The sequence below is a fragment of the Gopherus flavomarginatus genome, chromosome 12 (genome assembly GCF_025201925.1).
Source record: "Gopherus flavomarginatus isolate rGopFla2 chromosome 12, rGopFla2.mat.asm, whole genome shotgun sequence".
NCBI lineage: Eukaryota > Metazoa > Chordata > Testudines > Testudinidae > Gopherus > Gopherus flavomarginatus.
Window position 1 is genome coordinate 6,124,566 of NC_066628.1, and position 27,306 is coordinate 6,151,871.

The 27,306-nt window shown below is 56.8% G+C and overlaps 2 protein-coding genes and 1 long non-coding RNA gene across 5 annotated transcripts in view; 2 read left to right on the forward strand and 1 right to left on the reverse strand.

Moving 5' to 3' along the window:
• The first annotated feature begins 1,616 nt into the window (after positions 1-1,616).
• MGAT1 (alpha-1,3-mannosyl-glycoprotein 2-beta-N-acetylglucosaminyltransferase) lies at positions 1,617-26,879 on the forward strand. Of its 3 annotated transcripts, none has more exons than XM_050921319.1 (2): positions 1,617-1,713; positions 22,378-26,879. In XM_050921319.1, the coding sequence occupies exon 2, from the start codon at positions 22,453-22,455 to the stop codon at positions 23,812-23,814; it is 1,362 nt and encodes a 453-aa protein (XP_050777276.1). In that variant the 5' UTR covers positions 1,617-1,713; positions 22,378-22,452; the 3' UTR covers positions 23,815-26,879. The 3 variants fall into 3 exon arrangements, with proteins under 3 accessions (XP_050777276.1, XP_050777275.1, XP_050777274.1); XM_050921318.1 differs by lacking the exon at positions 1,617-1,713 and adding an exon at positions 12,313-12,406; XM_050921317.1 differs by lacking the exon at positions 1,617-1,713 and adding an exon at positions 12,563-12,661.
• LOC127033395 (uncharacterized) lies at positions 1,723-10,461 on the reverse strand. The gene is made up of 3 exons (XR_007769085.1): positions 10,154-10,461; positions 3,652-3,758; positions 1,723-1,839 (listed from the first exon to the last, which is right to left on the reverse strand). It is a non-coding gene; the product is annotated as an uncharacterized LOC127033395 (long non-coding RNA).
• LOC127033375 (zinc finger protein 420-like) overlaps positions 12,563-27,306 on the forward strand; it is a 43,008-nt gene continuing 28,264 nt past the window's right edge. The window contains exon 1 of the mRNA XM_050921412.1: positions 12,563-12,661. The gene's annotated coding sequence lies outside the window, so the exon portion shown is untranslated. The remainder of the gene's footprint in view (positions 12,662-27,306) is intronic.

Here is a 27,306-nt window from a genome sequence, read left to right on the forward strand (position 1 = left end):
CCCATATCTCCAGGCGGAGCGAGGAGGAACTGCCCCCATGTCTCCAAGTGGGGGTGGGTGGGAGCTGCCCCCCATATCTCCAGAGGGGTGGAGTAAGTAGCTCCCCCAATAGCCTAAGGAGGGGGGGAGGAGCTGCCCCCCATTTGTCCAGGCAGGCGGAGGAAGGAGCGGCCCCCTATCTCCAGGCAGAGGGGAGGGGGAAGGAGCTGCCCCCTAATCTCCCATATCTCTGGGGGGGACACTCCTCACCCCCCCCCCATATCTCCACAGTGGTGGGCAGAGATGGACTGGGGAACTCAAGGATGAATAAATATGCTGCTATGTAGCGGGAAGAGAGAGGTTTCCAATGGGGTGAAGGTGCCATCAGGCTGGAGCTCTGTATTAGGGTGAAGGCCCCCATGGGATTGGAGGGGTTGTTGGGGTGAATGTCCTTTGGGAGCAGAGTGAGGGAAAAGATTCTGCAAGGTGGACGGGGCAGAAAGTGGGGCGCGTACAGGAGGTGAGATCGTGTGGAAATCCCACAGGAGCAGTGGGGAAGCGGCATATTGGGTGGATGTGAGTAGAGGGGGAACATTGGTCAGATATGCTGTCTCCATCTACCCTCCTGTACTATATCATGGGAGCAGTGTGTGGGGGGGACCTTTGGGGTGGGGCATGTTGGGCAAACATCACAAGAGAGGAAGTAAAGAAATTGGGAGGATATATGATTGGAGGATAGTTGGGGAGGTATTATTGGGTGGATATACCACAAGAGAGGAAATGGAGCTATCCATAGGAGCAGAGTGTGTGTGGGATAATAGGTGGATATATTCCAGGAGAGGAGGAGGTTGATGTGACTGTAATGGGGTTGAAGAGCCCTGGCTGTGTGGTAGATTCTGTTAACATTTGGGACTACAGAGCAGGAAACTAACCTTGTCCTGAGAAGCAGGTTTTTGTGGGAGGGGGAAGCAGGTCGCAGAGATTCTCATCCTGTTACCGCTCCTGAGGAGTGAGGGAATAAAGGTAGTATGAGGCTGATCCTGTTGGCATTAATACTAAAGAGTCTAATACAGGTGTGTGTCTGTTACACAGAGCCAAGGAGGAACTGAAAGGAGACAAGGATGGCACTCCGTACCCACGTCTTGGATACGAGACTAGCTGTCTGGGATCTGGCGGGACTTTAGGAGATGGGACGCCAGGGCTTTGGTTTGTCCCTGGAACTGGTGATGCACCAACCTGTGCGTGGGGAGTGAGAGCTCACCAGGAGACGTGGATGAGCAGAGAGCCGCTGAATGGTAACAGCGATGAGGCGATGCAACCTGTGGGCTACCTCCAGCAGCGCTGATCGGGAGCGGTGAAAACCAGACTCTTGTGTACATTGCAGCCCTCCTCCCCAGAGACCTGAGGGGCTGTAATGGCTTGATTCCCTGGGAGTCTTGAAAGACACTTGAGGAGAGACGGGGAGTTATCTCAAGGCTTGGAGAGACCAGTACAGAACTTGCCCGCTCCTTTCAGTGGAGGAAGCTTGGAGTGTGGTTATTAGCTTTGAACCAGGATAGGGGGAGCTGTGTGGCGCATTCAGGAGGTGGAGAGGTCCTTTCCTGCTGTTCCTCCTGCATTGAGTCCTCGAGTGAGGTCCTGAAAGGGGGAGGGGGGAGCCCAGGTACCCCCCCTCCCCCAGGGGAGAACCAGAGGCCAGGAGTCCACCAGCAACACTGAGCTAACACCAATCAGGTGAGATTTATGTATGATGTGCCTTTCAAAATTGGGAGAGAAGCTAGGCTTTCCTGCTGTGCTTTCCATTGTCCTCTTGTTTCTGTTGCCCACTGGAAGACGGTTTCCTTCTGCCTTGAGTCCATCCTGCAGAGGAAGTGACGGGGAAAAGAGTGCATGTTGGAGGGTAAAGAAATCCCATTGGGTGGTTAATCGGTAGAACTCATTGGCACAGGATTTTGAGCTAGTTCTGTATGAGGTCAATAGCTTGGTAACCTAAAAGACTGGAACTCTTCTGTGAATACATATAGTGCCTCTGGGATAGGGCTACAATGGTGATGGTCCCTGCCAGTGTTCGATGCTTCTGTTCCCTTAGAGATGGTCCCACTGAGGTGATAGAGGGGGGTTGGATGCTGGATTAGGTTGGGACTGGTAGTCTGATTTGGCATGGTAGGGTGTGGATACTGGATTAGATAATAACAATAACACCTACTTCTTATCTAGTGCTTTTCATCAGTAGATCTCAAAATGCTTTATAAAGGACGTCAGGATCATTATGTCAATTTTACTGATGGGGAAACTGAGGCACCGAGCAGTTAGGTGATTTGCACTCAGGAGATCAGTTGCAGAACTGGGAATGGAGTAGATGGATTATGGGAGTCCACAGGCCCAGTGGTCTGATCTAGTGGGGGTCAGGAAAAGATACTGGATTAAATGGGTCCAGTGGTTTAATTTAGCAGGGGTAGGATGGCGTGGGGCATACCAAGCTAGATGGGTCTTATCCAGCACGGCAGGGAGGTCCAGTTCCTACGTTCTTGATCACCAATGAGCCCACTTGCCGACTGTCCCATCAGTGGCACCCTGAGCCCTGATACTGGTCCCTTGCCTTCTAATGGTGACTACCTCCCTTCTTCATCAGTTATTTGATGCATAACTGGGTGACCTTAAGCTTTGCCTCCCCAGAGGGTCCAGCAGCACTTTGGGACCAATGCTTTGATGACCACATTGGGGTGGAATCCTCAGGGTCCTTCCCTTTCCAGCCAGGTGGGAGTTAAACCTCAGTATTGCTCCCAAGAGGCGATGGTTTTTTCATCAGATGTGCTGAGCTGAGGGGCATCTGTACTTCTGAGCAGGCAGAGTTCAGCTAGCAGCAGAGCAAGCTACTCCCGCCCACTCCCACCTTCTCCCTGTCACCAGTGTGTCTGAGCCTTCTAGTGCTGAGAGGGAAGTTAAATGCGACTCTTTCAGTTCTTAGGCTCCTTGTTACCCTGAAAATCATTCTCATCTGACCTGCAGAGGCCTGCTAGGAATGCAGCTGAGAACCCACATACTTGTTTTATGCACAGACCAGCTGAGAGTCATTTTCAGCGCAACTGGTGCCCTAGAAGGGAAAAGGCCAATAGGGTGACCAGACAGCAAGTGTGAAAAATCGGGATGGGAGTGGAGGGGTAATAGGAGCCTATATAAGAAAAAGACCCAAAGATCAGGATTGACCCTATGAAATCGGGACATCTGGTCACCCTAAAGGCCAGGATCCCATTCCCTGCCCTCTCTGAGCCAGCCAGTGCCCCTGACCTGACTGGAACCAGCTCCTCCTGGAGGGGAAAGGCCCCATATCCCATTCCCCAGTGCCCCTGAGCCAGCCAAAACCCCTCTACCTGAGGTTGGATCGGAATTGCCACCCCCTGTAATAAGAGTGCCTAACTTATATGGAACAGACAAGGTGGGTGAGGTAATAACTTTTCTTGGATCAGCTTCTGTTAGTGAGAGCACCAAGGTTTTGAGCTCCACAGAGCTCTTCTTTCATATTTTGGGCACAACATGGCTACAGCAAGACTGCAAATAACTATTATCTTAGCACTTATCAGTAGATCTCAGCACTTTACAAAGGAAGGCTGTATCACTATTCCCTATTTTACAGTTGGGGAAACTGAGTCATAGAGCAGGGAAGTGACTTACCCAAGTTCAGAAGGCCTCATGTCCCATTCCCTGAGCCTGCCAATCCTCTTCGACCTGGGGTTCTCTTTGAAGTAAAAATCCCTATAATGCCATTCTCTGAGCCAGCCCTGCAATGACATAGGGCTGGGCTGAATTTAACCCTGCTGGTGCGTTTGTAACGAGGGGTGGCTGTGGGCTCCAGAGCTCTGGTACCAATCCTACTTATAAACATCCTTTTGGTGTTCTCTGTTTGGAGACAACAATCATTGGCAGGCAGGCTGGGGGCTGATAGGTCTTTGCAGCTGTTAGGAACTTGTGTACCTCAGTGTCCTCTCTCTTCCCAATACCAGAAAAAAAGCCAAGACATGTTTTGTTTGTTTGTTCTGGACGGCAAACTTGAACGCAACCCATCTTCAGCGAGAGAGTGATGGCACTTTTCTGTACGGTGCTAGTTAGCCGGCCGCTAGATCCTGCCTTTGCTCTTGGGTCCCGCTCTATGCCATGCTCAATCCCTGCCCCTCATCCCCCCTTCATCTGGCTCTGGGGCCCCAGGCCTGAACAAGGCCCAGAGATGCTCAGAGCAACTGAAAATGAAGCTGCTGTGCCCTGACATGGTGTGTTTTGGACTGGGGGACCTATTTTCATTTACATCAACAAATTTCTTCAGAGTTAACACTACTGCTTATGTCAGCGTCCTCAGCACATTAGTAAGGGTTTGTCTACACTGCAGTCAGAGGGTGTGGAGTGGACAGACCTGAGCGACCTAACTAGTTCAGGTCCCGGAGTGATAGAGCTGCACAAGAAATTACCCATGGTTCCAGATGGGCTTGGATAGTCCTTGCTGGCACTGCTTCACGGCTCTGGTACCTGAGTATAGCTAAACTAAAGTGAGCTGCAATTGCACCCTGCGATTGAAGTGTAGACGTACAGAGGCAGCTACCTAAGGTGTCTTACAAAAGGAGGTGGACAGATCAGACAGCATAAAGTTAACCTGTGAAGGAAAAACAAGTTGGCTGAATTTCATTTTAAAGAAGTGGCAGATCTAGACTGTTGGTAATTCAGGTGATCCTTTTGTGCCTCCCTGAAAATCCAACCCTGCCACAGTTTCAATCAATTATAGGATTCTTTTCCACGTCATGTATTTTTGTTCTGTGTTTGTACAGCCCCTAGCACACTGGGGTCCTGATCCATGACTGAGGTGCTATGATAATAGAAATTATTACTCCTAGCAATTATTGTTTGTGTTGTCATGAGCTGTTAAACAGCTGCCATGCCACACCCCAGAGGTGGCTGCAGTTCAGCACTGGGTGAAATGTTTTGGGTATCAATTACAATCCTTTGGGTTCTCTTGCTGAGGAGCCCAATGTAGCTGCTGAGCCAGCTCCACCCTTTAGGATGACGGGCCCTATATAAACTCCAGTTTGTTTATTTATATTAGGGTAGCACCTGGAGGGCCCATTGTGCTGGGTTCTGCACATACACAGAGCGTAAGCACTCAAGAGGTTTGTTGGGGAAACTGAGGCTTGGCAAGACGCGGGGCCTTGCCCAAGCTCTGAGAGTCGGTGGCAGAACTGAGAATTGAATCCAGGTCTCTGGAGTCCCAGCCCGCCGCCTTAACCACCCAGGCTCTTTTACGGTGTTCAGTCGCTCTTGACTGGGATGTTTCTTGTGCTCTCTGAACACTTTGGCAGCTAGACGCTAAACACACTTAACATATCACGCCCGCAGCAAGGACAATTCGCTTAAATTATTATCTCAAAAGGCTTCAGTGAGTTCATGTGCCTCCATCTGCTATTTAAAAGGGAGACGCTTTCAACCAAGGCTGGCTAATAAATGGAGGCAGTGAGATTGGGGTGTGGGGGGAGGAGGCTCTCCCAGATGATGGGAACTGTAGAGGGGAAGGTTCTTGTGTCCTGGGGGGGAGGGGGCGGTGATCGTGGGAAAGGGCAGGGAGGAGATGGATGCCAGCTGAACGGAGTAAAGAGACTAGATCTGCTGCCCCCCATACCACGTCCCCCCCCACCCCCAGTGCTCTAGCTCCCTTCACACGCACAGCTCTACTGGGGCCTCTCAGTCCTGACTTTCAGCCCCACTGCTATTCCAGTGCTGGGCTTCCCTCTCCGGTACTACAAATCCATGGTGGTCCTGTACTCGGGGTCGGGGGTGAATCTGAATTGCATCTTGACATGGATGGGAAGCCAGAGCAGGGGTTGATGTGAGACACACGGCTAGTCTGCAGTTCCTGGTCCTATGTGCACTTCTCATTTTTTGTGGCAGAGCTGGGGAGAGGGCAGCCAAGGACTGGGATAGCAGGGAGCTGCAATCAGGACTGAGGGGCATTAGTAGAGTTGTGTGTGGGAGAGCCCAAGGCTTGGATACTCCAGAATTGGAGATGTTCGTAGCCCCCCAACCCAGTGATGGTGTTGCTTGCTAAAGTAGAAATGGCTGCGTTTCAGAGGTGGCGTGGGTGAGAGAAGCTAGTGTGTTAGAGCAGTGGGGACTGGGAGTCAGGACTCCTGGGTTCTGGGAAGAGAGTGGGGGCTAGTGTGCGGGGCAGAAGTCAGGGTTTGGAGTTGAGACCTATGTTCCTAATCCTGTCAGTCTCCCTGGGGGATCTTGGCCAAGTCACAGAATCTCCGTGCCTCAGTTTCCCCCTTCATACAATGCATGGTAGTGCAACATGCCTGCCTTAGTAAAGTGCTTTGAGATCAAGGGATGAAAAGTGTGCTCGGTGCTTATGTCTAATTGCTCTGTCTGATTACACAGTGCTATCATCACTAGGGGCCAGAGACCAGCTGCCCTTCCTCATCTTCTGAGATTGGGAGGCTGAGCTGATGACAAATTCACCCGCGTCTCTTCTCTTGTGTGTAACCAGTTAGTGACATAGTCAACTATGGAAATGGCTTTTATCTGCATGCCATGTGGCTGATCCTTGGTTAGCAGCTCTGGCTGGAATCCTGGCAAGGGTTGGCCCCTGATTATCTTGGTGCGATCAGCTGGCCACTCTTACTTGGGTGTGTAGACCAGTTCACACCCCGATGCTGCTGGTGTAACCAGGTAGGCTGGTTCTCCTTCCTCCGAGCTCTGTAGGACATCCCAGGGTGCATCACTCCATGTGCGTCCAACGGGCTGAAGCACTGAGGGGTAGCTGACTAGATTTCAGAATGCGTCAGTATACTGGCAGGGAATTCCCTGCCAAACCCAGACGTGTGCCTGGTTAGGCTGTAATATAGTCTTCTGTGGCTAGGTCCTAAGGGTGCGTGAGAGGGAGTCCAGCATACACTGGTCAGAAGATAGGATCTACCAACCTCATGGGAGAGACTTTTGCGGCTGGGTCCCTTGTCTTGCTGGGCTGGGGGTGTATCTGTGTCACTGGGCTCCTCAGGAAGACAGACAGCGGGTGGTGCGAAAGGCGCTCGGTTAGCGGGTTCCCCTGGGCAGCCACAGAAGAGATTTCTGTCCCTGGATTGCGCTGGCTTATCTGAGCCTTGCCCCTGCCCATGTGCCACAGCCCAGTGCCCTTTTAGGGGCAGATGAGTGGTCAATCTCCGTAAGCTGTTTGCCCCCGACTCTCTCCCCATTTCGTATGCGACGGACCCGTCTGCTCTGAATGAAATTGAGACCCACCAACTCTCTTCACGCAGGATAGACTGGATGGAAATGACTTGTAGTTGCCGCCAATCTGTGGCTAGATTGGAACCCGCACGCCCTAGGGGGAGGACCTCTCAGCCAGCCAGTCCTACCTCGTCTTGGTTTGGAGTTGTATCACAGCTAGTGCCCCCTAATGGAGAAGGGTCCCATGTCCTAGGCCCCACCTGCTTGAGCCAGCCATTCCCCCTGCCTTGGGACCAGATCAGAGCCAACATCCTCTAGAGAGGAAAGGCCCCGTATCTCCTTGAGCCAGCCCTGGGGCCGGATTGGAGCTGGGACCTCAGAGGGGCATTGCCCCGTATCCCGTTCCCTGAGCTAGCGAATCCCTGTGATTCTTCCCCTTCGCTCTGTGAGTATTGGCTGTCAGTTTAACAATGGGTGGGACCCAGCTGGAACCGATCAGGGCCATCTGCATGCTTGAAGCCTGTGTGAGTGGAGTTGTTTTCACTGCTCTCCACCCAGATTAGCCCTATCCTGCTGTAAGATCAGAGGTTGGGCTCCTGATTGCATTTGTCTTGCCCAAAAGATTTTTCTCATTAGGGACTGACCTAGATTTGGACGAGTGTAATGGAGAGGAGAGGCTGGGAGACGTTCACGCCTCCAGCCTGCCATGTGCAGGGCTGGGGCGCGGTGACATCCCATCCCTCTTGTGGGGACCCTGTATCTGTCACTGTCAACCACTGGAGCGTGACAACCTTATGCCAGCTGTTGAGGCTTCCCCTTAACTTAATTGGGAGATGCTGGGCTGGGCAACTCCTGCCCATCTCCTGGTCATCTGTGTTCTTGAGTGTCACCACCCCTCTTCCTCCAGGAGTACTTAATGGTTTTATTAGATGGGGAAACTGAGGCACGGGTTTGCGAAGTGACCGGTCCAGGATTCCGGGGGATGAATGGCAGAGCCACAAATAGAGCCTGGGCAGCCTAACTCCCAGCCCCCTGCTCTAACCACTAGACCCAACTCCCGTTCGAGAACTGGGACTAGAACCCAGGAGTCCTGAGTCCTGTTCCGACCACTAGACTCCCCTCCCAGCACCCAGGGGTGCTAATCCCCTCAATCAGCCTCTCCTGTGCTGGGGGTGGGCACAGGGCCGGTGCAAACATTTAGGCGACCTAGGCAATTGCCTAGGGTGCTAGGATTTGGGGGGCGCCATTTTCTTTGGCAGCAACTGCAGCGACCGGATCTTCAGCCGTTGTCGGCATTGAGGCGAAGGGAGCTGGGGCAAGGGAGTGCGGGGAGAGCCGCCTGCAGCAAGTGGGGGGGGCACGTAGGGGAACCCCCTGCCCCAGCTTACCCCTGCCCCGCCTCCTCCCCGAGCACGCTGTGGCTGCTTCACTTCTCCCGCCTCCCAGGCTTGATTGGTGCCCTGGGAGGTGGGAGAAGTGAAGCAGTGACAGTGTGCTTGGGGAGGAGGCGGGCAGGGGTGGGCACCTCAGGGCAGGGAGGGGTGGGGAGCTGCCGCGGGGGGGGCGCCTCAGGGCGGGGGCTCAGGGACGGGGGAGGGTGCAAGGTGGAAGGTTCGCCTACGACGCGAAACATCCTTGCACCGACCCTGGGTGGGTGATCAGCACAGAAGTGGGCTGGATGGGTTGTGAAGTTATTGTGGGGGCTGGGGGATCTGCAGGAGCAACTGGCCTTGGTTTTAACCCTTAGTGCCCCGACCCCATGCACTTAGCACCCTGAATGTTAATGCTGGTCCTTGCAATAGCTTTCCCTGAATCCCGCCCCGGCCCTTTGGGTTGCTGATCTGATTGGCGCACGGGCGACGCCTTCCTCGTCTCCTGGGACCTGCTGTGCTGGCTGGTTTCCTGTTTGCCTCATGTGCACCCCGTGCCCCACTTCCCCCTCCGCAGAGACGCCTCTCCCATCCTCCACTGCGCTGCGATGGCTGCCGGCTGTTTCCCATTAGAGAGCAGGCAGCAGAGGAGGGGAGGACAGACTGTTCCTCGCATCTCTGTGTATGTTTACATCTGGCTCTGATCTGCCTTTGGAAGTGAACTAGATCTGCAGACGGCAGGGCGCTGAGCTCTCCCCGCAGCGGGCAGAGACCAGGGCTAACTCCCCATGCACAAATCACCATCCCAATGGATTTTGCCCTATAGGTGCCCCCCACTGGAGCTGGATAAGGGCAGGCAGGGAGGCCAAGAATTAGAGGCTGCTGAGGCTGCCAACGAGCTACTGGGTGGGGATCGAACCAGTCCTGTGTATCTGAGGGTCCGTGTTCACTGCAGAGGTAACTCTGGGGGGAGGGGGGTCAGTAACCGGGCGTGAGCAGCCCCACAGTAAAGCCCTACCCAGGTTACCACTTGGATTCCTTCCCCGTGAATTGTGGGAGAACTTGTCCGCCCTTCTGGGCGCACGGGGGGATTGTGGGAAGCGTTAGAGGACTAGCAGCGCTCGAAAGGTTTAGCCTGTGTCCTCACTGCAAAGTCAGCAGGTTGAGTGGAAATGGCTCCTAAGCTCTAACCCACACCCCCTGCCGGGCCCCGTTAGCACCACCAAGTTCAGCTGAGAGGGTTTTGAGAGGAGGCAGCTCCTGGATAGGAGCCTGGGCTAATTGCAGTGAAGAGAGACCCTGAAAGCATGAAGCTCTGCTGCCCCAGCTAAAGAACCTTATTAGCACGGACGCAACAGCGGCATCCTAAACCTCAATGTGGTCCGGCCACAAGAGGGGGTAGAGAGCCCGTCTGCCTGCCTGGGTTACCCCAACCCCGGGGCTAGTGGTTGTGAACTGGACCCAGTTCCATGGAGGAATTGGGCTGAGAATCTCCAGCTCGTTTCACGCATCCCTCTCTCCACGGGTGCATGCTGGGAAGTGAGCAGCCGGGGCATAAACCCCGAGAGCTCCAGTGGAGGAGAGAGACGGTGACCCACCTCGCAGGGGTGTGGCCGTATTGCTTCATCAGAGTCTTGAGCCAGTCCTGTGCCAATGCGTATGGCAGAGTGGAATCTGCTGGGCTTTTTCATCCGCTGTGCTGGCGGGATCAGGCCTGCTGATCTGAACGATAAAGGCTTGTGTCTCTCTCTCCCCAATTTCCCCTTTCTCCCCTGCTCCTGTAGCATTCAAATGCCCCACACCAGAGGTGGCTGCAAATCAACCGCCCAGCAAGATGGCACAGGGATTGCTCCCCCTGCACTGAAATGCAGCCCCCTCTGGACCACGCATGGCATAGCTACTGCGCAGCCACACGGGAGCAAGACAAGAGGACGGGAAGGAAATCCCCAGTTGAACCAGTGAGGGGAGCTTTAGCGAGGCAGCCGGAGTTGAGATTCAGCTGGGGCACTGGAGGAAACGGCTTAATTGTTGGGTGCCGTTGGCAAATGATCACAAGTGATCAGGGCCTGTGTGCACATCTCATGTGGAAAGAGAGAGCCCTCTGGTTGCACCACACCGGGTCAGTGCGGATGGCACTGCCCAAGAGGGGAGGGGCGCTCCCTAGTGAAAACCCCCCCCCCACCTCTCTAGGTGCCCTCTGCAGCCCATGGAGATCTCCCATCCAAATGCTGACCTGGCCTGGCTCTGTTTGCTTGAAATCTCTGCTCTGAGGTGGAACAGCCTGTTAATAAACGGGGCAGATACACCTCCAATTTCCCACAGGGAGCATGTGTACGTGCGCACGCGCGTGTGTGTGTGATCAAGAAGGGTGTTGATGCAGGTCTTTTCCCCCCATCCCCTCTCCACCTTTTGTGACTGTAACTGTCTCCCCCTGGCTTTTTCCCTTGGGCTGTGATGGGATGGAATCCGTCTTGGCCTGGGAAGGCCTGGGGTTGTGAGCACAGCACATGTGGCTGCTGAGATCCCTGGCTGGAGTCTGAACCCAGTGCGGGGCAGAGAGGGAGGGAGGAAAATGATCTATTTAATTTCTTGCAAGGCCCATTTCCTGACCCTCCCCCCGAGCCAGCCATTCGCTCTCCAACCTCGGGCTGGCTCCCCCAAAAGGGGAAACATCCCCTTCCGCAACCCCCGTTGAGCCGGTCCTTCACCCTAGAGCTGGAGCGGAGCTGGTGCCCCCTAGAGGAGAGAGACCCTGTTTACCCCCATCCCCCAACCTGGGGCCAGATTTGATTGGCTCCATTTACCTCCTGACCCCCTATCTCTGTTTCCAAAGGGAGCAACTGTCAAAGGAACAGTTAATGATTAACTCTCCTCTGTATGCAAACGTGGCATTAGAGATGAACTCAGTGGGGCTGTCTGGTGTTCAGGCTAATCAGCTGCAGGAAAGGGATCTTTCTCCAGCGCCGGCTCCCAAAGCTTCATCAGCAAAGTTTGATCCTTGGCCTGTGACCCACTCTCCAATTTCTCACCCTGTCCCCCGCTAGGCTCTGGGCCAGAGTCTGCTTTGTTACCCCGCTGTGTAAAGGTGGAGTTCCCCTGCTGCTCTCAAGTCAGGCTGGGCTGACTGAAAGCAGGATCTGGCCCTGACTCCACTGGTGACAGCGGGTTAGCTTCTGATCTACCCAGGAGCACCAACGGAGATCAGGATCCCCCTTCACCTCTCTCTTTTCCTGTCCCCTCTCTGCAAAGATCCTATCAGCCTTTGGTTCTCCTGTTCACCTTTCTGCCAAATATGGGGGTGTGAGGCTTAAACTCTCCCTCCCTTTCAGACTGGGGGAGGGGGGCTGACTTCCTGATTGAGAGGGCCGCCCCACAGCAACCTCTGACCCTGCCTTCCTTCCTCCTCTCCTAGCCTACATGGGAGGGCCATGTTTCCTGGTACCGCTGAGGGGAGTGAAACCAGCCGAGCCAGCAAGAACTGTGCTGAAACTGCTGTGCGTTAAAACTTCAACAGGATACGGCTCGGTATGGTGCTGTCCCCTCTGCTCTGTACCATTGCCCAGAGCGGATCTGTCTGCTGTTTCTCCCCCCCATCCCGCTCCCCCCTGCGGCTGGAAATCAGATACCGGCAGAGAGAGAGAAGCGATTAGAGAGGAGAGTTCGTAATGCTGGACTTGGGTCGTTTGCCTTGTTGAACGGCGGCTGGTACGGAGAGAAGCAAGAGGTGGACAGAACCAGAATCTATAACCCCACAGTCCTCGAGCCGGACGTGTGCACAGACAGAGGGTAGACTGTCTCCTGAGCTGGAGCCTTGAGGCCAGGTTTGACATTCAACTGAGGACCGAGAGGGGGTGAGTGTGTAATCGACACAGCATCTGGAACCCAGAAACCCGCCTGCCTTGTTATCCGGAGAGTCAAGGGGTGTGGGGGGAAGCAGCACCCCTCTCCGAGAGCTTGTGGTGATGGCAAGATAACGGCTACTCCGGTAGGAGGGGAACTTTTTATGGCTGAAACTTTTGCCCTTTCCAGGGAAGGGGAACAAAGAAACTTTTTAGAGACGGATCTAAAGCTCTCCTGACCTTCTATAAGCTGTAATCCGTGATCAGGTGGGTGAGACCACGTCTGCTTCTGTGTGATTGTGATCATGTCAGCTGCGAGCAGGGCCCTATTGTGTTGGGCGCTGCCCAGACACACACGGAGAGACAGTCCCTGCCCTGGGGAGTTTTCAGACAAGGCGGGAGGGTCGGGGGCAGACTTAAATCTCCAATATACTTTCCAGGAAGAAGGAATATTTAGTGTTTTCCCTCCTGTCTCCTTGGCTGGTGTTCCCATCCCAGGAGGGTTGGACAGTGCGAGGAAAATCTTTTTAGGCTTTGGAAAGCAGCCCGGCAAGGCAGCTGGGTCTGGAGGCCCCGGTGACAATATGGTCGATCAGTGGGTTTGTGTTATGCTGTGGCGTGCTGCTCAAACAGCATTCCTGAGTCTGCCTGGTTCTGTATGGTGCCCGCCACGGGAGCTGTGCTGACTCCCAAGGCCGCAGCACATAAGGGCAGTGTTATATTCTGGGTTGGTTGCTGCCGGGTTGTATGTGGCTGGGGAAGCTAAAGCAGTGGGGAGGTGTTATCTGAATCCACTAGTGTTTGAGAGATGTCAGTCCCTGGGTGAAATTTGTGTTATGTGGGAAGTCAGATGAGATGATCAGAATGGACCCTTCTGGCCGGAAGAAGAGGGCTTCTTATCAGGGTTAGCGCTGGCATGGCCAGCATTAACCACTGGTTGGAGGAAACAGCGCCAGTGGCAATGCAAAATCCCCCCAAAGGCTGGAGTTTCTCTAGTTCCTCTGGCTTTTCCCCAGTTCAGCAGGTTTCTGATCTAGCCTGGGGGCTGGTATCCAGGGGAATTGGTTTCTGGGTGGGGCTGATTTCCGATCTAGTTTGAAGCTCCGTTCTTGCTGCCTAAAATTTGTTACAAGCTGGTTGGGCAAACTCTGTCCTTATCCCAACGTGGATGTGGGGGTTGCTCTGTCTGAGGAGGAGGTTCCTTGTCGGTAGCCTGGCCTAGTATGGGGTGAGAGGTTTGAACCCTGTAGATCAGGAGGATTTGAGGAATGTGGGGTGTCGGACAAGGGGAATGCTCCAGAAGGGAGACAGACAACCACAGGATCAGCCCAGGAGTTGTCAAGAAACTGGCCTGAGTGCAGTTCTCAACTCTGCCACAAGCTCCCCATGTGACTGTGGACAAGTCACCGTGCCTCAGTTTCCCCATCTGCAAAACGAGGAAATAATCCTTCCTTTGTTCCTTGGGGCAGGGACTGCCTTGCTCTGTACGCACAGCCCCTAGCACAAGCGGGCCACAATACACCAGTTGTTAATTTGTATTGTCTTCGAGCCCAGGCCCCTGTTGCGCTAGGCCCTGTGCAGAACAGAAGGGTAGCCCTTGCCTCAACCAGCTCACAGTCTAAGGGCAAGACAAGAGACACCAGCTGGGTCCAGATAGTGGGGGACCATGACCGCCAGTGAGGGGCCTCGTGGCTAAGCCCGGCCCCTGCAATGTTGGACCTGTTTTGCCTGAAGCACCCCACTCCCTTTCCTGGCTCTGCGCTTGATTTGCATAAAGGGCAAAGACGGAATGTGTGTTGTTTTGACCCAGGGTCAGTTAGTCAATGTGGCTTTGATTTCAACAAGCCCTTCCCGTCAGGGTGCGAGGAGGAGGTCTGGGCTGCCAGCACTGGCAGCCCGCCCTCGAGGACTCCCGTTGAGTGCTGGGTGGGGAGGGAGTGATGCCGGAGACACACCCATCCCTGAGACCCCCTCATTTTCCTCCATCCACCCCGGCTCCGCGTTACCTCTGCTGCATTGCCCGCTGTGAGCAGGGTCCGGATCCCAGAAGGAGGAGGGGTTAGAAGCTGGTAGCAGGAGGGGAAAGTTTCCGGGATTATGAGTCGTGTGGGGAGGGAATTTAGGGGGGGCTTTTGGCATTACTGCAGACTGGGAATAGCTGCTCTCTGGCTTTACTCCCTCCAGCCTGGGGGACTCCCAGATGCGACTGTTGTTGACCAATGGAGGCAGCTGGAGGGGAAGTGAGAGCACCCACAGGAAAGCCAGTGAGATTTTCCTGTCCTGGGGCTGCCCCTTTCAAACACCCTGGCTGAGACTCCGACCTTCCAGGGTTGCCACGTATCCCCTGGTGCTTTCCTTGGGAGTCGGGGCCTAAATCCCAGAGGCCTGGCCAAATCCCAGCTTGAGGGGAAGTGTTCCTTGATTCTGAAGCTGTGCCCCCTTGCAGCCCACCACCGTGCTGTTTTCCCTTCCCCTCATGTCCTAAACTAGAGAATGGCGTCCTGTTGCGGCTGTGTTCCTCCCCAGAGGCAGCTGCATTTCAGTGAGCAACTGATCTGATTCCTCTCTATGGCTTGTTAAAGCTGGCGTGCTCTGAGATGCCTGGCAGGGTTCTTCACCGAACGGGCCTGCACTGAAAGAGGGGGAGGGAGCCAGACTTTGGGGGTGGAGGAGGAGGAGGACAAAGAGACAGCCAGGCCAGCCCATCCGCATATCAGCTGCCTCTTCAACCTGTTGTCTCTGGCCTGTGGTCAGACTGGTTCGGTTCAACTCTTACGAAGTGCTTTGAAACTGGCTTCCCTAGCCAGGTAAGCATTTGATTGTGGTGAGCTGGGTGAGAGGTCACAAGAAGTGGAGGAGATTGGACCTGCTGGGCAGAGGATCTGCTGCTGCTGGGTGGCTGGAGTAGACTTCTCTGAGCTCCTGTTACCTCTCCCTTTGTCCTGGGAGAGAGTGGCCCCTGTGTTGACCACGAGCTATGTCCCAGCTCTCAAATCTGAACAGAGTGGTAGGTGACTGGGGCTGACTGCAGACAGGGAGCAAGTCTGGCTGCGAGGGGGGTGGCAGAAAGGGATGGGCTCACCCTCATAAGGAGCTGCCAGTGGGATGTCTCCTGTAGCCAGAGAAGTGGTTAAAAGGTTAAGCCACGCAGGGCCTTGGCCAAGAGGCCCATCGCTGCCTCTCGAGGTTGTGAAATTGCAGTGCGAGTGACCCAGAAGTCAGGCCGGGTACCTACAATGCACAGCTCTCCCTTCCCCTGGCTCTGCTTCTAACCCAGTGCGAGTGACCCAGAAGTCAGGCTGGGTACCCACAATGCACAGCTCTCCCTTCCCCCGGCTCTGCTCCTAACCCCGTGCGAGTGACCCGGAAGTCAGACCGGGTACCCACAATGCACAGCTCTCCCTTCCCCTGGCTCTGCTTCAAATCCCGTGCGAGTGACCCAGAAGTCAGGCTGGGTACCCACAATGCACAGCTCTCCCTTCCCCTGGCTCTGCTTCTAACCCAGTGCGAGTGACCCAGAAGTCAGGCTGGGTACCCACAATGCACAGCTCTCCCTTCCCCTGGCTCTGCTCCTAACCCCGTGCGAGTGACCCGGAAGTCAGACCGGGTACCCACAATGCACAGCTCTCCCTTCCCCTGGCTCTGCTCCTAACCCCGTGCGAGTGACCCAGAAGTCAGGCTGGGTACCCACAATGCACAGCTCTCCCTTCCCCTGGCTCTGCTCCTAACCCCGTGCGAGTGACCCGGAAGTCAGACCGGGTACCCACAATGCACAGCTCTCCCTTCCCCTGGCTCTGCTCCTAACCCAATCCCCGAGCCATTCTGCTGAGGTTTTTCCACTGGTTGCCAAATTCCCAACATGGCATATTAGCTCTTTGACAAATGAGCCTCAGCCCTGCAAAGCAATTAACCAGGACTGGGATTGGGTGCCAAGGCCTGGGGCCGGCCCAGCATGGTCCTTTTGCCTCACAGCACAACTGCTGCAGTGAGGGAGCTGCCTTGATTCTTTCCTCCGCAACCTAGGCGGAGGAGGGGGGTGCTCTGAGATGCCCACCTTAACTGGGCTCAGTGTCCCCTTTCACTCTGGCATTGGAGGGGCTATTCCTCCTCCGCCTGACCATAGAGTGTGCCGTGTTGCCCCTGGGATGGGGGGGTATTCTGCCTAACCTGAAATATGTTCCATCCCCTTAACCAGGCCATAGGGGGCGCTGTGCTGTCCACCGTCATTGGGTCAGTGTACCTCCCTATTCTGGCACTAGGGGGCGCTGAGCTAGGATGCACTGCATCACCCTGTGGGCGTGCACTAGGGGTCGCTGTGCCTATCCTGGGATGCACTCGGTCACCCTCTGGGCGTGCACTAGGGGGCGCGGTGCCTATCCTGGGATGCACTCGGTCACCCTCTGCGCGTGCACTAGGGGTCGCGGTGCCTATCCTGGGATGCACTGTGTCACCCTCTGGGCGTGCACTAGGGGGCGCGGTGCCTATCCTGGGATGCACTGTGTCACCCTCTGGGCGTGCACTAGGGGGCGCTGTGCCTATCCTGGGATGCACTGTGTCACCCTCTGGGCGTGCACTAGGGGGCGCTGTGCCTATCCTGGGATGCACTGTGTCACCCTCTGGGCGTGCACTAGGGGGCGCTGTGCCTATCCTGGGATGCACTGTGTCACCCTCTGGGACTGCACTAGGGGGCGCTGTGCCTATCCTGGGATGCACTGTGTCACCCTCTGGGACTGCACTAGGGGGCTCTGTGCCTATCCTGGGATGCACTCGGTCACCCTCTGGGACTGCACTAGGGGGCTCTGTGCCTATCCTGGGATGCACTGGGTCACCCTCTGGGCGTGCACTAGGGGGCGCTGTGCCTATCCTGGGATGCACTGTCACCCTCTGGGACTGCACTAGGGGGCGCTGTGCCTATCCTGGGATGCACTGTGTCACCCTCTGGGACTGCACTAGGGGGCGCTGTGCCTATCCTGGGATGCACTGTGTCACCCTCTGGGCGTGCACTAGAGGGCGCTGTGCCTATCCTGGGATGCACTGTGTCACCCTCTGGGCGTGCACTAGGGGGCGCTGTGCCTATCCTGGGATGCACTGTGTCACCCTCTGGGCGTGCACTAGGGGGCTCTGTGCCTATCCTGGGATGCACTGTGTCACCCTCTGGGCGTGCAGTAGGGGGCTCTGTGCCTATCCTGGGATGCACTGTGTCACCCTCTGGGCGTGCAGTAGGGGGCTCTGTGCCTATCCTGGGATGCACTGTGTCACCCTCTGGGACTGCACTAGGGGGCGCTGTGCCTATCCTGGGATGCACTGTGTCACCCTCTGGGACTGCACTAGGGGGCTCTGTGCCTATCCTGGGATGCACTGTGTCACCCTCTGGGCGTGCACTAGGGGGCGCTGTGCCTATCCTGGGATGCACTGTGTCACCCTCTGGGCGTGCACTAGGGGGCGCTGTGCCTATCCTGGGATGCACTGTGTCACCCTCTGGGCGTGCACTAGGGGGCGCTGTGCCTATCCTGGGATACACTCGGTCACCCTCTGGGCGTGCACTAGGGGGCGCTGTGCCTATCCTGGGATGCACTGTGTCACCCTCTGGGCGTGCACTAGGGGGCTCTGTGCCTATCCTGGGATGCACTGTGTCACCCTCTGGGACTGCACTAGGGGGCTCTGTGCCTATCCTGGGATGCACTGTGTCACCCTCTGGGACTGCACTAGGGGGCTCTGTGCCTATCCTGGGATGCACTTGGTCACCCTCTGGGACTGCACTAGGGGGCGCTGTGCCTATCCTGGGATGCACTGGGTCACCCTCTGGGCATGCACTAGGGGGCGCTGTGCCTATCCTGGGATGCACGGTGTCACCCTCTGGGACTGCACTAGGGGGCTCTGTGCCTATCCTGGGATGCACTGGGTCACCCTCTGGGCCTGCACTAGGGGGCGCTGTGCCTATCCTGGGATGCACTGTGTCACCCTCTGGGACTGCACTAGGGGGCTCTGTGCCTATCCTGGGATGCACTGTGTCACCCTCTGGGCGTGCACTAGGGGGCGCTGTGCATATCCTGGGATGCACTGTGTCACCCTCTGGGCGTGCACTAGGGGGCGCTGTGCCTATCCTGGGATGCACTGTGTCACCCTCTGGGCGTGCAGTAGGGGGCTCTGTGCCTATCCTGGGATGCACTGTGTCACCCTCTGGGACTGCGCTAGGGGGCTCTGTGCCTATCCTGGGATGCACTCGGTCACCCTCTGGGCGTGCAGTAGGGGGCTCTGTGCCTATCCTGGGATGCACTGTGTCACCCTCTGGGCCTGCACTAGGGGGCGCTGTGCCTATCCTGGGATGCACTGTGTCACCCTCTGGGACTGCACTAGGGGGCTCTGTGCCTATCCTGGGATGCACTCGGTCACCCTCTGGGCGTGCAGTAGGGGGCTCTGTGCCTATCCTGGGATGCACTTGGTCACCCTCTGGGCGTGCACTAGGGGGCGCTGTGCCTATCCTGGGATGCACTGTGTCACCCTCTGGGACTGCACTAGGGGGCTCTGTGCCTATCCTGGGATGCACTGTGTCACCCTCTGGGACTGCACTAGGGGGCTCTGTGCCTATCCTGGGATGCACTGTGTCACCCTCTGGGACTGCACTAGGGGGCTCTGTGCCTGTCCTGGGATGCACTGTGTCACCCTCTGGGACTGCACTAGGGGGCGCTGTGCCTATCCTGGGATGCACTGTGTCACCCTCTGGGCGTGCACTAGGGGGCGCTGTGCTGCTGTCCCTAGCCTGGCACATGCTCCCTGTCTCCACAGCTTAGCACTATGGAGTGCTTGGCCTGGATAATCCAGTCCCCTCAACACCCTGTGGAGAGGTTGTGTGCAGTAGTTGGGCTGCGTGGCTGGCACATTAGCAACTGAATGGCCCAATGTACCTGGTCACCCTTCTGCTTCTGCCTCCTGCATTCCCTGGGGGTGGAATTTAGCCCTGCGCTCCCCACTGCCAGCTAGGAGCCAAACTAGTGTCCCGCCTGCTCGCCCTCCTGCACCCGTGCTGGGCTCATGGGAGGAGAAGTATCGGGCTGTCCTGAAACTCATCAGCTCTGTCTGGAAGACGCACTGGGAGCAGAAGCATGCAGAGGAATAGGAGCTGGTTTTCTCGCTCTTCCATTGACCTGCTTTCCCCACCTCCCTTACTGCCCGGCAGCTCCCTGGGCTTAACTATCCAGAGAAGGAGCCCAAGCTGCTGGGCTGTGTGAAGATCTCGGAGGATTTAGAAAGAGCCTTTTCTCTGCGCTGTCAGCAGCTCCCAAACCCGCCGGCTCAATCCTCCCGTGCCCTGGCGAGGCAGGTGGAAAATATGCAACTTGCCGCTCCAGCTCGCGTGTCTGAGCCCAGCCGCTGCTATAGAACAGCTGGTAGCTTGTCCGAGAGCAATGCAGGGACATCCGTTGTGCTGGAGCGGGTCTCTCTAGCATGGGATCGCCGCCCATCAGACCAGTGGGCCTTCTTGCCCCACTGAAATCATCAGTGAGGCCCATCTATCCTACTGTCTTCTCCACACACACCCTCTTTGTGCTAGATCAGACCCCACGGCTGGAGATGCTTCAAACCAGGACCAGGTGGAGCCTGGGATTTTCTGTTCTTCAGCCTCTGCGTCATAGTTTCTCTCCCCCCTCCCCCCTCGAGATATCCCAGCTGACCTCACCCTATGCCTCTGCCCCCAATCCCTTACACCTCTTGGATTTTGTGGGGCGCAGCCTAGGCTGCCTCTCCCCACGGATCCAAGGTGTGTGCTTCAGTGAATCCAACTGATGGACAGGCTTAAGCAGCGGTGCTGAGACTCTCCGCCAGAGTCCTGCCGAGCAGAGACAGATGGATGCCCCGGTTCTTCCTCCTCAGCCCCCAGGGGCCCTTCTTCCAGCTGGCCCTGGATCCCAGCTGCCTGACTTTCCTGGCCACCATCATCCCAAGTCAGTACTGATCAGTGAGCTCGGCTGCTCAAACAAGCCTTGTGTGTCTTGCCCTGGTGCCCCGGGCTAGGAGCCAAGCTGTGCAGGGTCAGGCTGGCTTGCTTGTCTGAATGGGAGACCACTGAGGACATCTGCCCCCCACCCCCCTTCCTGGGGATGTGGCTCAACAGATGGTGCCTGGTCCCTCTAAATCAGTGCTGACCCCAATGCCCCAGTGTGGCACTAGGGGTCACTGGGCTGCAAGCAGCCAGGTGGAAGTGCAAGTCAGTGCTAAGCCCAGTGCAGTGCTGGGGGTGCTGTGCTGTAGGGAGTGGGTGGGGGATGCTGGCCCCTTGCAGTCAGTGCTGGCCTCGGAATTAATTCCAGGTGCAAAATGTAACGTGAGTAATGATTTTTTTTCCTCCCTAAATCCCTCCCTGTTCTCGTTCTGAGCTATGGGATTCTCTTTCGCTTCCTGTCCCAGTCTGTTGCTGGGCAGCTGTTAACTGACTGCCCCACCCCATCCCAGGGGTGGCTGCATTTCAGTGCTGGGCGAGTGACCCCTGTGCTGCATCGCCGTGGCTGTTCCCCAGCTGCCCCACCCCAGCGGTGGCTGCATTTCAGTGCTGGGCGAGTGTCCCCCATGCTGCATCGCTGTGAGGTTGTTCCCCAGCTGCACCACCCCAGAGGTGGCTGCATTTCAGCGCTGGGGTGAACAGTCCCTGTGTGGCGTTGCTACATGGCTGCAAAACAACTGCCCTCCCCTCCCCCTTCCCCAGAGGTGGCTGCACTACGGAGAGGGATGGCTGTCTACCCAAACAGTAGTTTAGCCACACGCTTCCCAAATGGCCCTGAAGCAGGGAGTCGACCGTACGGCACCTCCCCACTTGGGCTTGCAGCAGCCTGGTGGCGTGTGAAGGTGGCTGAGCCCTGCCTGCGATTGCACACTCCTAGTGCCGTGTTAAATATAGGGCCGGGGCTCTCACGGGGGGGGATTAATGAGGCTCCTGATGCAGCTACTAACCAAGGGTGGGATTACGGGCTGAAGCTGGTGCTGTGCACAGCTATCGCCTGTGGGACCAGTGGGCTCCGAGCTGAGGTTCGTGCAGCAGGTCTTGGGGGAGGGAGGGGCCTGCCAGGGCATCCCTGCACACCAGCCACTGGGCGGGAGGAGGGGGGAGCTCTGATCCAGTGTCTCTCCAGTCTTGGGCTTCATCAGCCAGTCTACTCAGCTTCCCCTCCCAATGGCCCTTCCTCCCCAGGCACGGCGGGGGATAAACCTTTCTGCTCACCCCTGGGGTTCCCAGTTCCTCCCCTCCATGTGTCTCCCCCACTCCAGCCTATCTGGGAGGGGGCGTTTCTGCTGCTTGGCCTAAGGCCCCCCCCCCCATCCCTGCCCTGTAGGACAACCAGTGCCTGGAGTCCGGACATGCAGGGGGACCGTTGGCCTTTGCCCCTCCAGACAGCCGAGCCGATCACAAGTTAGCTCAGCTAAAGGATGACCAAGGGGCGGGGAAGATCTTTGGTGCAGGTAGTTGAAGGGACTGATGCTGAAGGAGGGGGGAGAGGGGCCTGGGGGTATCCCTGGGAGGAATGAGGTGACATGAAGAATGGGGCAATGTAGAGTAAATGTCAGTGAAAGAGCCCTAAGGGGAAGATGTATCCGGAGGGGAATCAGCTCCCTGAGGGATGGGCTGGGGGGCCCTTTGCTGGGGACTCGTAAAACCAGGAATGGACGCAGCCCTGGAGAGTAGGTTGTAGGGGCTGGGCCCTGGTGGGGCATCTCCATCTTGCTAGGGGCTGGGCTGGGCTGGGCTGGATGAGCCCTGATGGGGCATCTCCATGTCATTGGGAAGAGGCTATAGGGGACGGTCCCACTCTGGCTCCCCAGGTGGCGCTGAGCCTGATGAGCACCTGATGAAGCTGCTCCTCTCCCTACTGGCTGGAGGCAGCAATCCAGCCCTGGCTCCCAGGTGGGGCTTGACCAGCGGCAATCATGACCCATTGCCGATATTCACTTGTACTTCACTGACTCCCCATCCCCCTTTCTGCCCCCCCCAGGTCCCTGGCTGTGGAGTGACACCTGAGGGATCGAGAGCGCAAGCAAGCCGAGGGGGGGGCCTCTGCCTGTGAAGGATGCTGAAGAAGAGCAGCCTGGTCCTCTGGGGCGTGGTGCTGTTTGTGGCCTGGAACGCCCTGCTCCTTTTCTTCCTGTGGACCCGACCCCCAGCCTTCGACAACCACGGCCACTTGACTGAGGAGGTCATCCGGCTGGCCCAGGACGCGGAGCTAGAGCTGGAGCACCAGAAGGACCTGCTGCGGCAGATCCACCGGTACAGTGCCCTCTGGAGCAAGAAGAGGAAGAAGGTGGAGGAGACGGGTCGGCTCCCGCTGCCCGCTGCCGCCTCCGACACTGGGGCTTTGCCCGCCACGGCGGTTGTCCTGCACCGGTCCCGGGCCTCCCCGGATGCAGTCCTGCCCGTGGTGGTGATCGCCTGCGACCGCAGCACGGTGCGTCGGTGCCTCGACAAGCTGCTGCACTACCGGCCGTCCCGGGAGCGCTTCCCCATCATCGTGAGCCAGGACTGTGGGCACGAGGAGACGGCCCGGGTCATCGCCTCCTACGGCGACGCCGTCATGCACATCAAGCAGCCGGACCTGAGCGACATCCCAGTGCCCACAGACCACCGCAAGTTCCAGGGCTACTACAAGATCGCCCGACACTACCGCTGGGCCCTGAGCCAGGTTTTCCGCACCTTCCAGTACCAGGCGGCCATTGTGGTAGAGGATGACCTGGAAGTGGCTCCAGATTTCTTTGAGTACTTCCAGGCCGCCTTCCCGCTCCTGCTGGCCGACCCCAGCCTCTGGTGCGTCTCGGCCTGGAATGACAATGGCAAGGAACAGATGGTGGAGGCTGGCCGGCCAGAGCTGCTCTACCGTACAGACTTCTTCCCCGGCCTGGGTTGGCTGCTGCTGTCGGAGCTGTGGGATGAGCTGGAGCCCAAGTGGCCCAGGGCCTTCTGGGATGACTGGATGAGGCAGCCGGAGCAGCGGCGCGGCCGCTCCTGCATTAGGCCCGAGGTCTCCCGCACCATGACCTTCGGCCGCAAGGGCGTGAGCCATGGGCAGTTCTTCGACCAGTACCTGAAGTTCATCAAGCTCAACGACCGCTTCGTGCCTTTCACCCAGCTGGATCTCTCCTACCTCAAGAAGGAGGAGTATGAGCGTTCATTCCTGCCCAAGGTCTACGACGCCCCGGAGCTGCGGGTGGAGGACCTGCAGGGCAACCAGCATCGGGAACTGGGCACTGTCCGTGTGCAGTACAGCAGCCGCGACTCCTTCAAGGCCTTCGCCAAGGCCCTGGGCGTTATGGATGATCTCAAGTCGGGGGTGCCCCGGGCTGGGTACCGTGGCATCGTCAGCTTTCTCTACCGCGGCCGGCGGGTCTACCTGGCGCCCCCTTCTGACTGGACGGGCTATGACCCCAGTTGGAGTTAGCACTGTTTCTCTCCAGACATTGACCCTTGAGCATGTTGGACCCGTAAAGATCATGGAGCGGGTGGGTGGGCTGTGTGTGTGGGGCGGGGACTCGGACCTTGTATTTTTGTTTTCTGAGTGGCATTCGAGTGCATTCCAGGGCAAGGCGGGGTGTGTGTGTGTGTGTGCGCACTTAATACTGGCGGGGGGCAGGATTATTGTGTTGCCCAGATGTGGGGGGGCAGGGGACTGGGATAGGGCATGCTGAGGCTTTCCCCATTGCCCTCCCCTTGGTCCCCCCCAGTGCCTATCCCCTTTCTGACATTGTGATCTCCCTCTACCATGTCCCTGGTGGTTTCTCCATGATGCGTGGGTGGGGTCAGAGCCAATGCTGAACCGAACTGACTGACCAGTGGCTTCTTTCCCAACCTCTGTGAGCTGCAGGGGAAGAACAGAGAGAGGGGGGTGACCACCTCAATCCGGAAGGGCCTTATGGTGATGGCCAGGACCTGCTTAGGACCTTTGGCAGATCCCACCTCGCCATCCTTAGTTGGGGGCAGTGTGGGAGTGGGCAGGGGTCACTTCTGGTTATAGCTGGGAGGAAGCATTGGAAATGACGGGGCACCCTTGATGGTCCTCGAGCCCCTTATTAGCTGTAGAGGAGTTGTGCAAGGGCAAAGATCTTTATGTCCATGATGACCTCTTTGGTGTCTCCATCGGACCTTCTTTAGCATGGCTGGAGCATCAGAACCTTCTCGCCTTTTGACCTGTGCAGTGGTCCCCAAGCAGCCCTCTGGGTCAGGGGTGTGCGAGGAGTTGTCCTGTCTTCTCTCTATCCAGCAACATTGTGTCCCCCTAGTGTTCCTCTGCTTGCAGAGGACATACCGCCACAGTGCTCCCTTCACTTTGTCCTTCATTGCCGTTTTTCTACGCTGAGCGCGGAGGAAGCTTGTTACGGAGCTGGGGCTCTGCAATCTGGCTCGTGTCACTCTCCCTGACAAGGAAGGGAGAGACCCGAGCTTGTGGCCTGCCTTAATCCTCAGCGGGGGCCTCCATCCTTTCCCGGGTTGAAGTTCGGTTCAAAGTTGGCTCAGTCCCTGCCCGCTGGTGGCTGATTCTCCTACTGCCATGGTTGAGAGGACCATTGATGTAGCAATGGAGAGATATCACCATGGAGGAGAACCCCAGAAGTGCTGGGACACAAGAAAAGGGGCTCTCTGACAACAAGCCCTGCCTTATCTATGGGGGTAGAGCCCCCTCTCCAGTCTCTTAGAGGTGCTGCTAAGCTGGTCAAGAGCCAGTTTGGGGAGGGAGAGTTACAGTTCAGACCTCATTTGGCCAAAACATAGACCATACCAAAGGGTAACTTTTCCCCCTGCTGTATTATTTTGCTGCATTGTCCTGTTTTTGTTTTAAATCCCCTTGTATCTTCCCCACTTCGGGATGTGAGCCAGGGGAGGAGGGAGACCAAACTGCCCATTGGCATTCTACATCACCCATGAAATTGCTTGGTGCCCTAGTGCAAGTTTGGCAAAGGATGGGTGGGCGCAGAAGCTTCCCTGCCATCCAGTCACTGTTGGTGAAGTCAGGTAGAGAGGAGCTCCCATGTCAACAGTCAAGGAGGAGATGGTCGTTCCAAGAGAGTATTAAAGGGTCTGAAAACGTATTGTCTCCAAAGTGCCCCTTCCCTCCCAGCTCCGCTCAGCAATACCCAGAGAGCCTGAGGCTTCCTCAGAGTCGGGGTGCTTCAGTGTGTATGTAACTTTCCTCCCCTCCTTGGGCCAGGATCGGGGGAATCTATCTGAAGGAAGAATCTCTGGGAGAGGGAGGTCCATTTGTAGGTAGGATCTTCAATGGGATCCGGCCAGCTCTTTGGGGAGCCATCCAGGTTGGGTCGGACCCCTGCCATTCTCCTGGGCGGTCTCTTCCCTCACGCCTGGCCTGTGGCAATTCAAGTGAGCCCAACCCCATTCCATTTGCTCTGGGCTGTGCCACCCTCACCACATGTGGCTCTGAGGTAGGACTTGCTGCCCCGTGCTGCCGAGAGGCCTTAGACTCTGGTTGACTTCAAGCTGAGGAAGACGGTCCAGCGAAAGGAAGCTCCTGACTATGTAGTGGCCGATGGAGCTCCCCTCGCAAACCCTCCCTGCTCCTGGCCGAAGCAGTGTGAGGTTCTGGTGGAGGGAGTTTTCCCTCTGTGGGTTTGCAAGAGAGTAGATACAACCAGCTGTGGTGCTCTTACCCTCTTGGAGAAGATCCCGTCCCCTCTCCCCTACCCCCACACACTGAGGGTACCTGGGAAGCTAGCTGCTCTGTTCAGCCTCGGACAGAGCTGGGTCTGCACCAGGGTCGCCCAGATGATTCCAGGGGCTGGGGTCTTTGGCGGTAATTCAGCGGCGGGGGCCTCCCGCCGTGGGTCTTCAGGGCACTTCGGTGGCGGATCCCGGAGAAGAAGGACCCCCTGCCGCCGAATTACTGCTGAAGACCCTGCAGCACTTCGGCGGTGGGTCCTGCTTTGGTGGTAATTTGGAAGTGGGGGGTCCTTCTGTTCCAGGACCCGCTGCCGAAGTGCCCCGAAGACCGGGAGCGAAAGAAACTCTGGGTTGCCCTTGGAGTGAGTGAAGGACCCTGCTCCCGGGGCCCTGAAAAACTTGGGTGGGGGGCCCTGTGGGGCCCAGGGCCTGGGGCAAATTGCCCCACTTGCCCCCCCTGGGTGGCCCTGGCCTGCACTGAGGGGGGTTGGGATGGAAGCCCACCCTTTGTTCAAGGAGCTTGATTTAAACCATTTTCCTTTTCCATAGTGGTTGCTCCCCCTACTACAGGGGTTGGGATTAGTCCACAATTACCCTCTCTGCCTGCTGCCCCCTTCCCCGTGGACGGGGGTGGTGAGAGGTGGAACCACATGCCTGGACCAGTCTTGAAGCCATTTCCAGTGGAACGGGAGGAGGAAAGGAAGAAATATTGAGCAGGGGGCTAGGGTGGAGGGGGGGAGAGAGAGTCTGTTTTTATGTCCAAATGTTGTTCTGCGAAAGAAAACTTTAAGGTGCAGAAACTATTTTCCAGACTAAAATAAAAGCCAGACCTTTTTTGACTTGACACGTCATTGCTCTCCACCCCCGTCACCTTGAATTGCTCCTAGGGTGGCATTTGCTTGGCCCTAGGTTTGAATGTCCCTTTTCTGGAAAGGACCGTCCTGTAGTACACACTTCTCCCTACTGGGGCATGTTTTGAACACCCTCAACTCCAACTATCCCCACTTCAGAGCCCTGGGGTAAGACTGGCTCCATCTCCACCCCGCACCATTTGGTGGAAGAGCAGCAAGGCCGTTAGCCTGATGGTGTTTAAATGCAAAGATCAGGCATGGGGATACCTGTTGTCACGGAGTCACCGGGCGATGCTCTGGAACTGCTCCCCACCAAGCCAGTAGGATTTTGGGGAGCCTCCTCTCCCTTGGAGCAGACTTGTTCAGGGCAAGAAGCTCACACGGCTTCACCTCCTGGGTCTCTCCTTGGA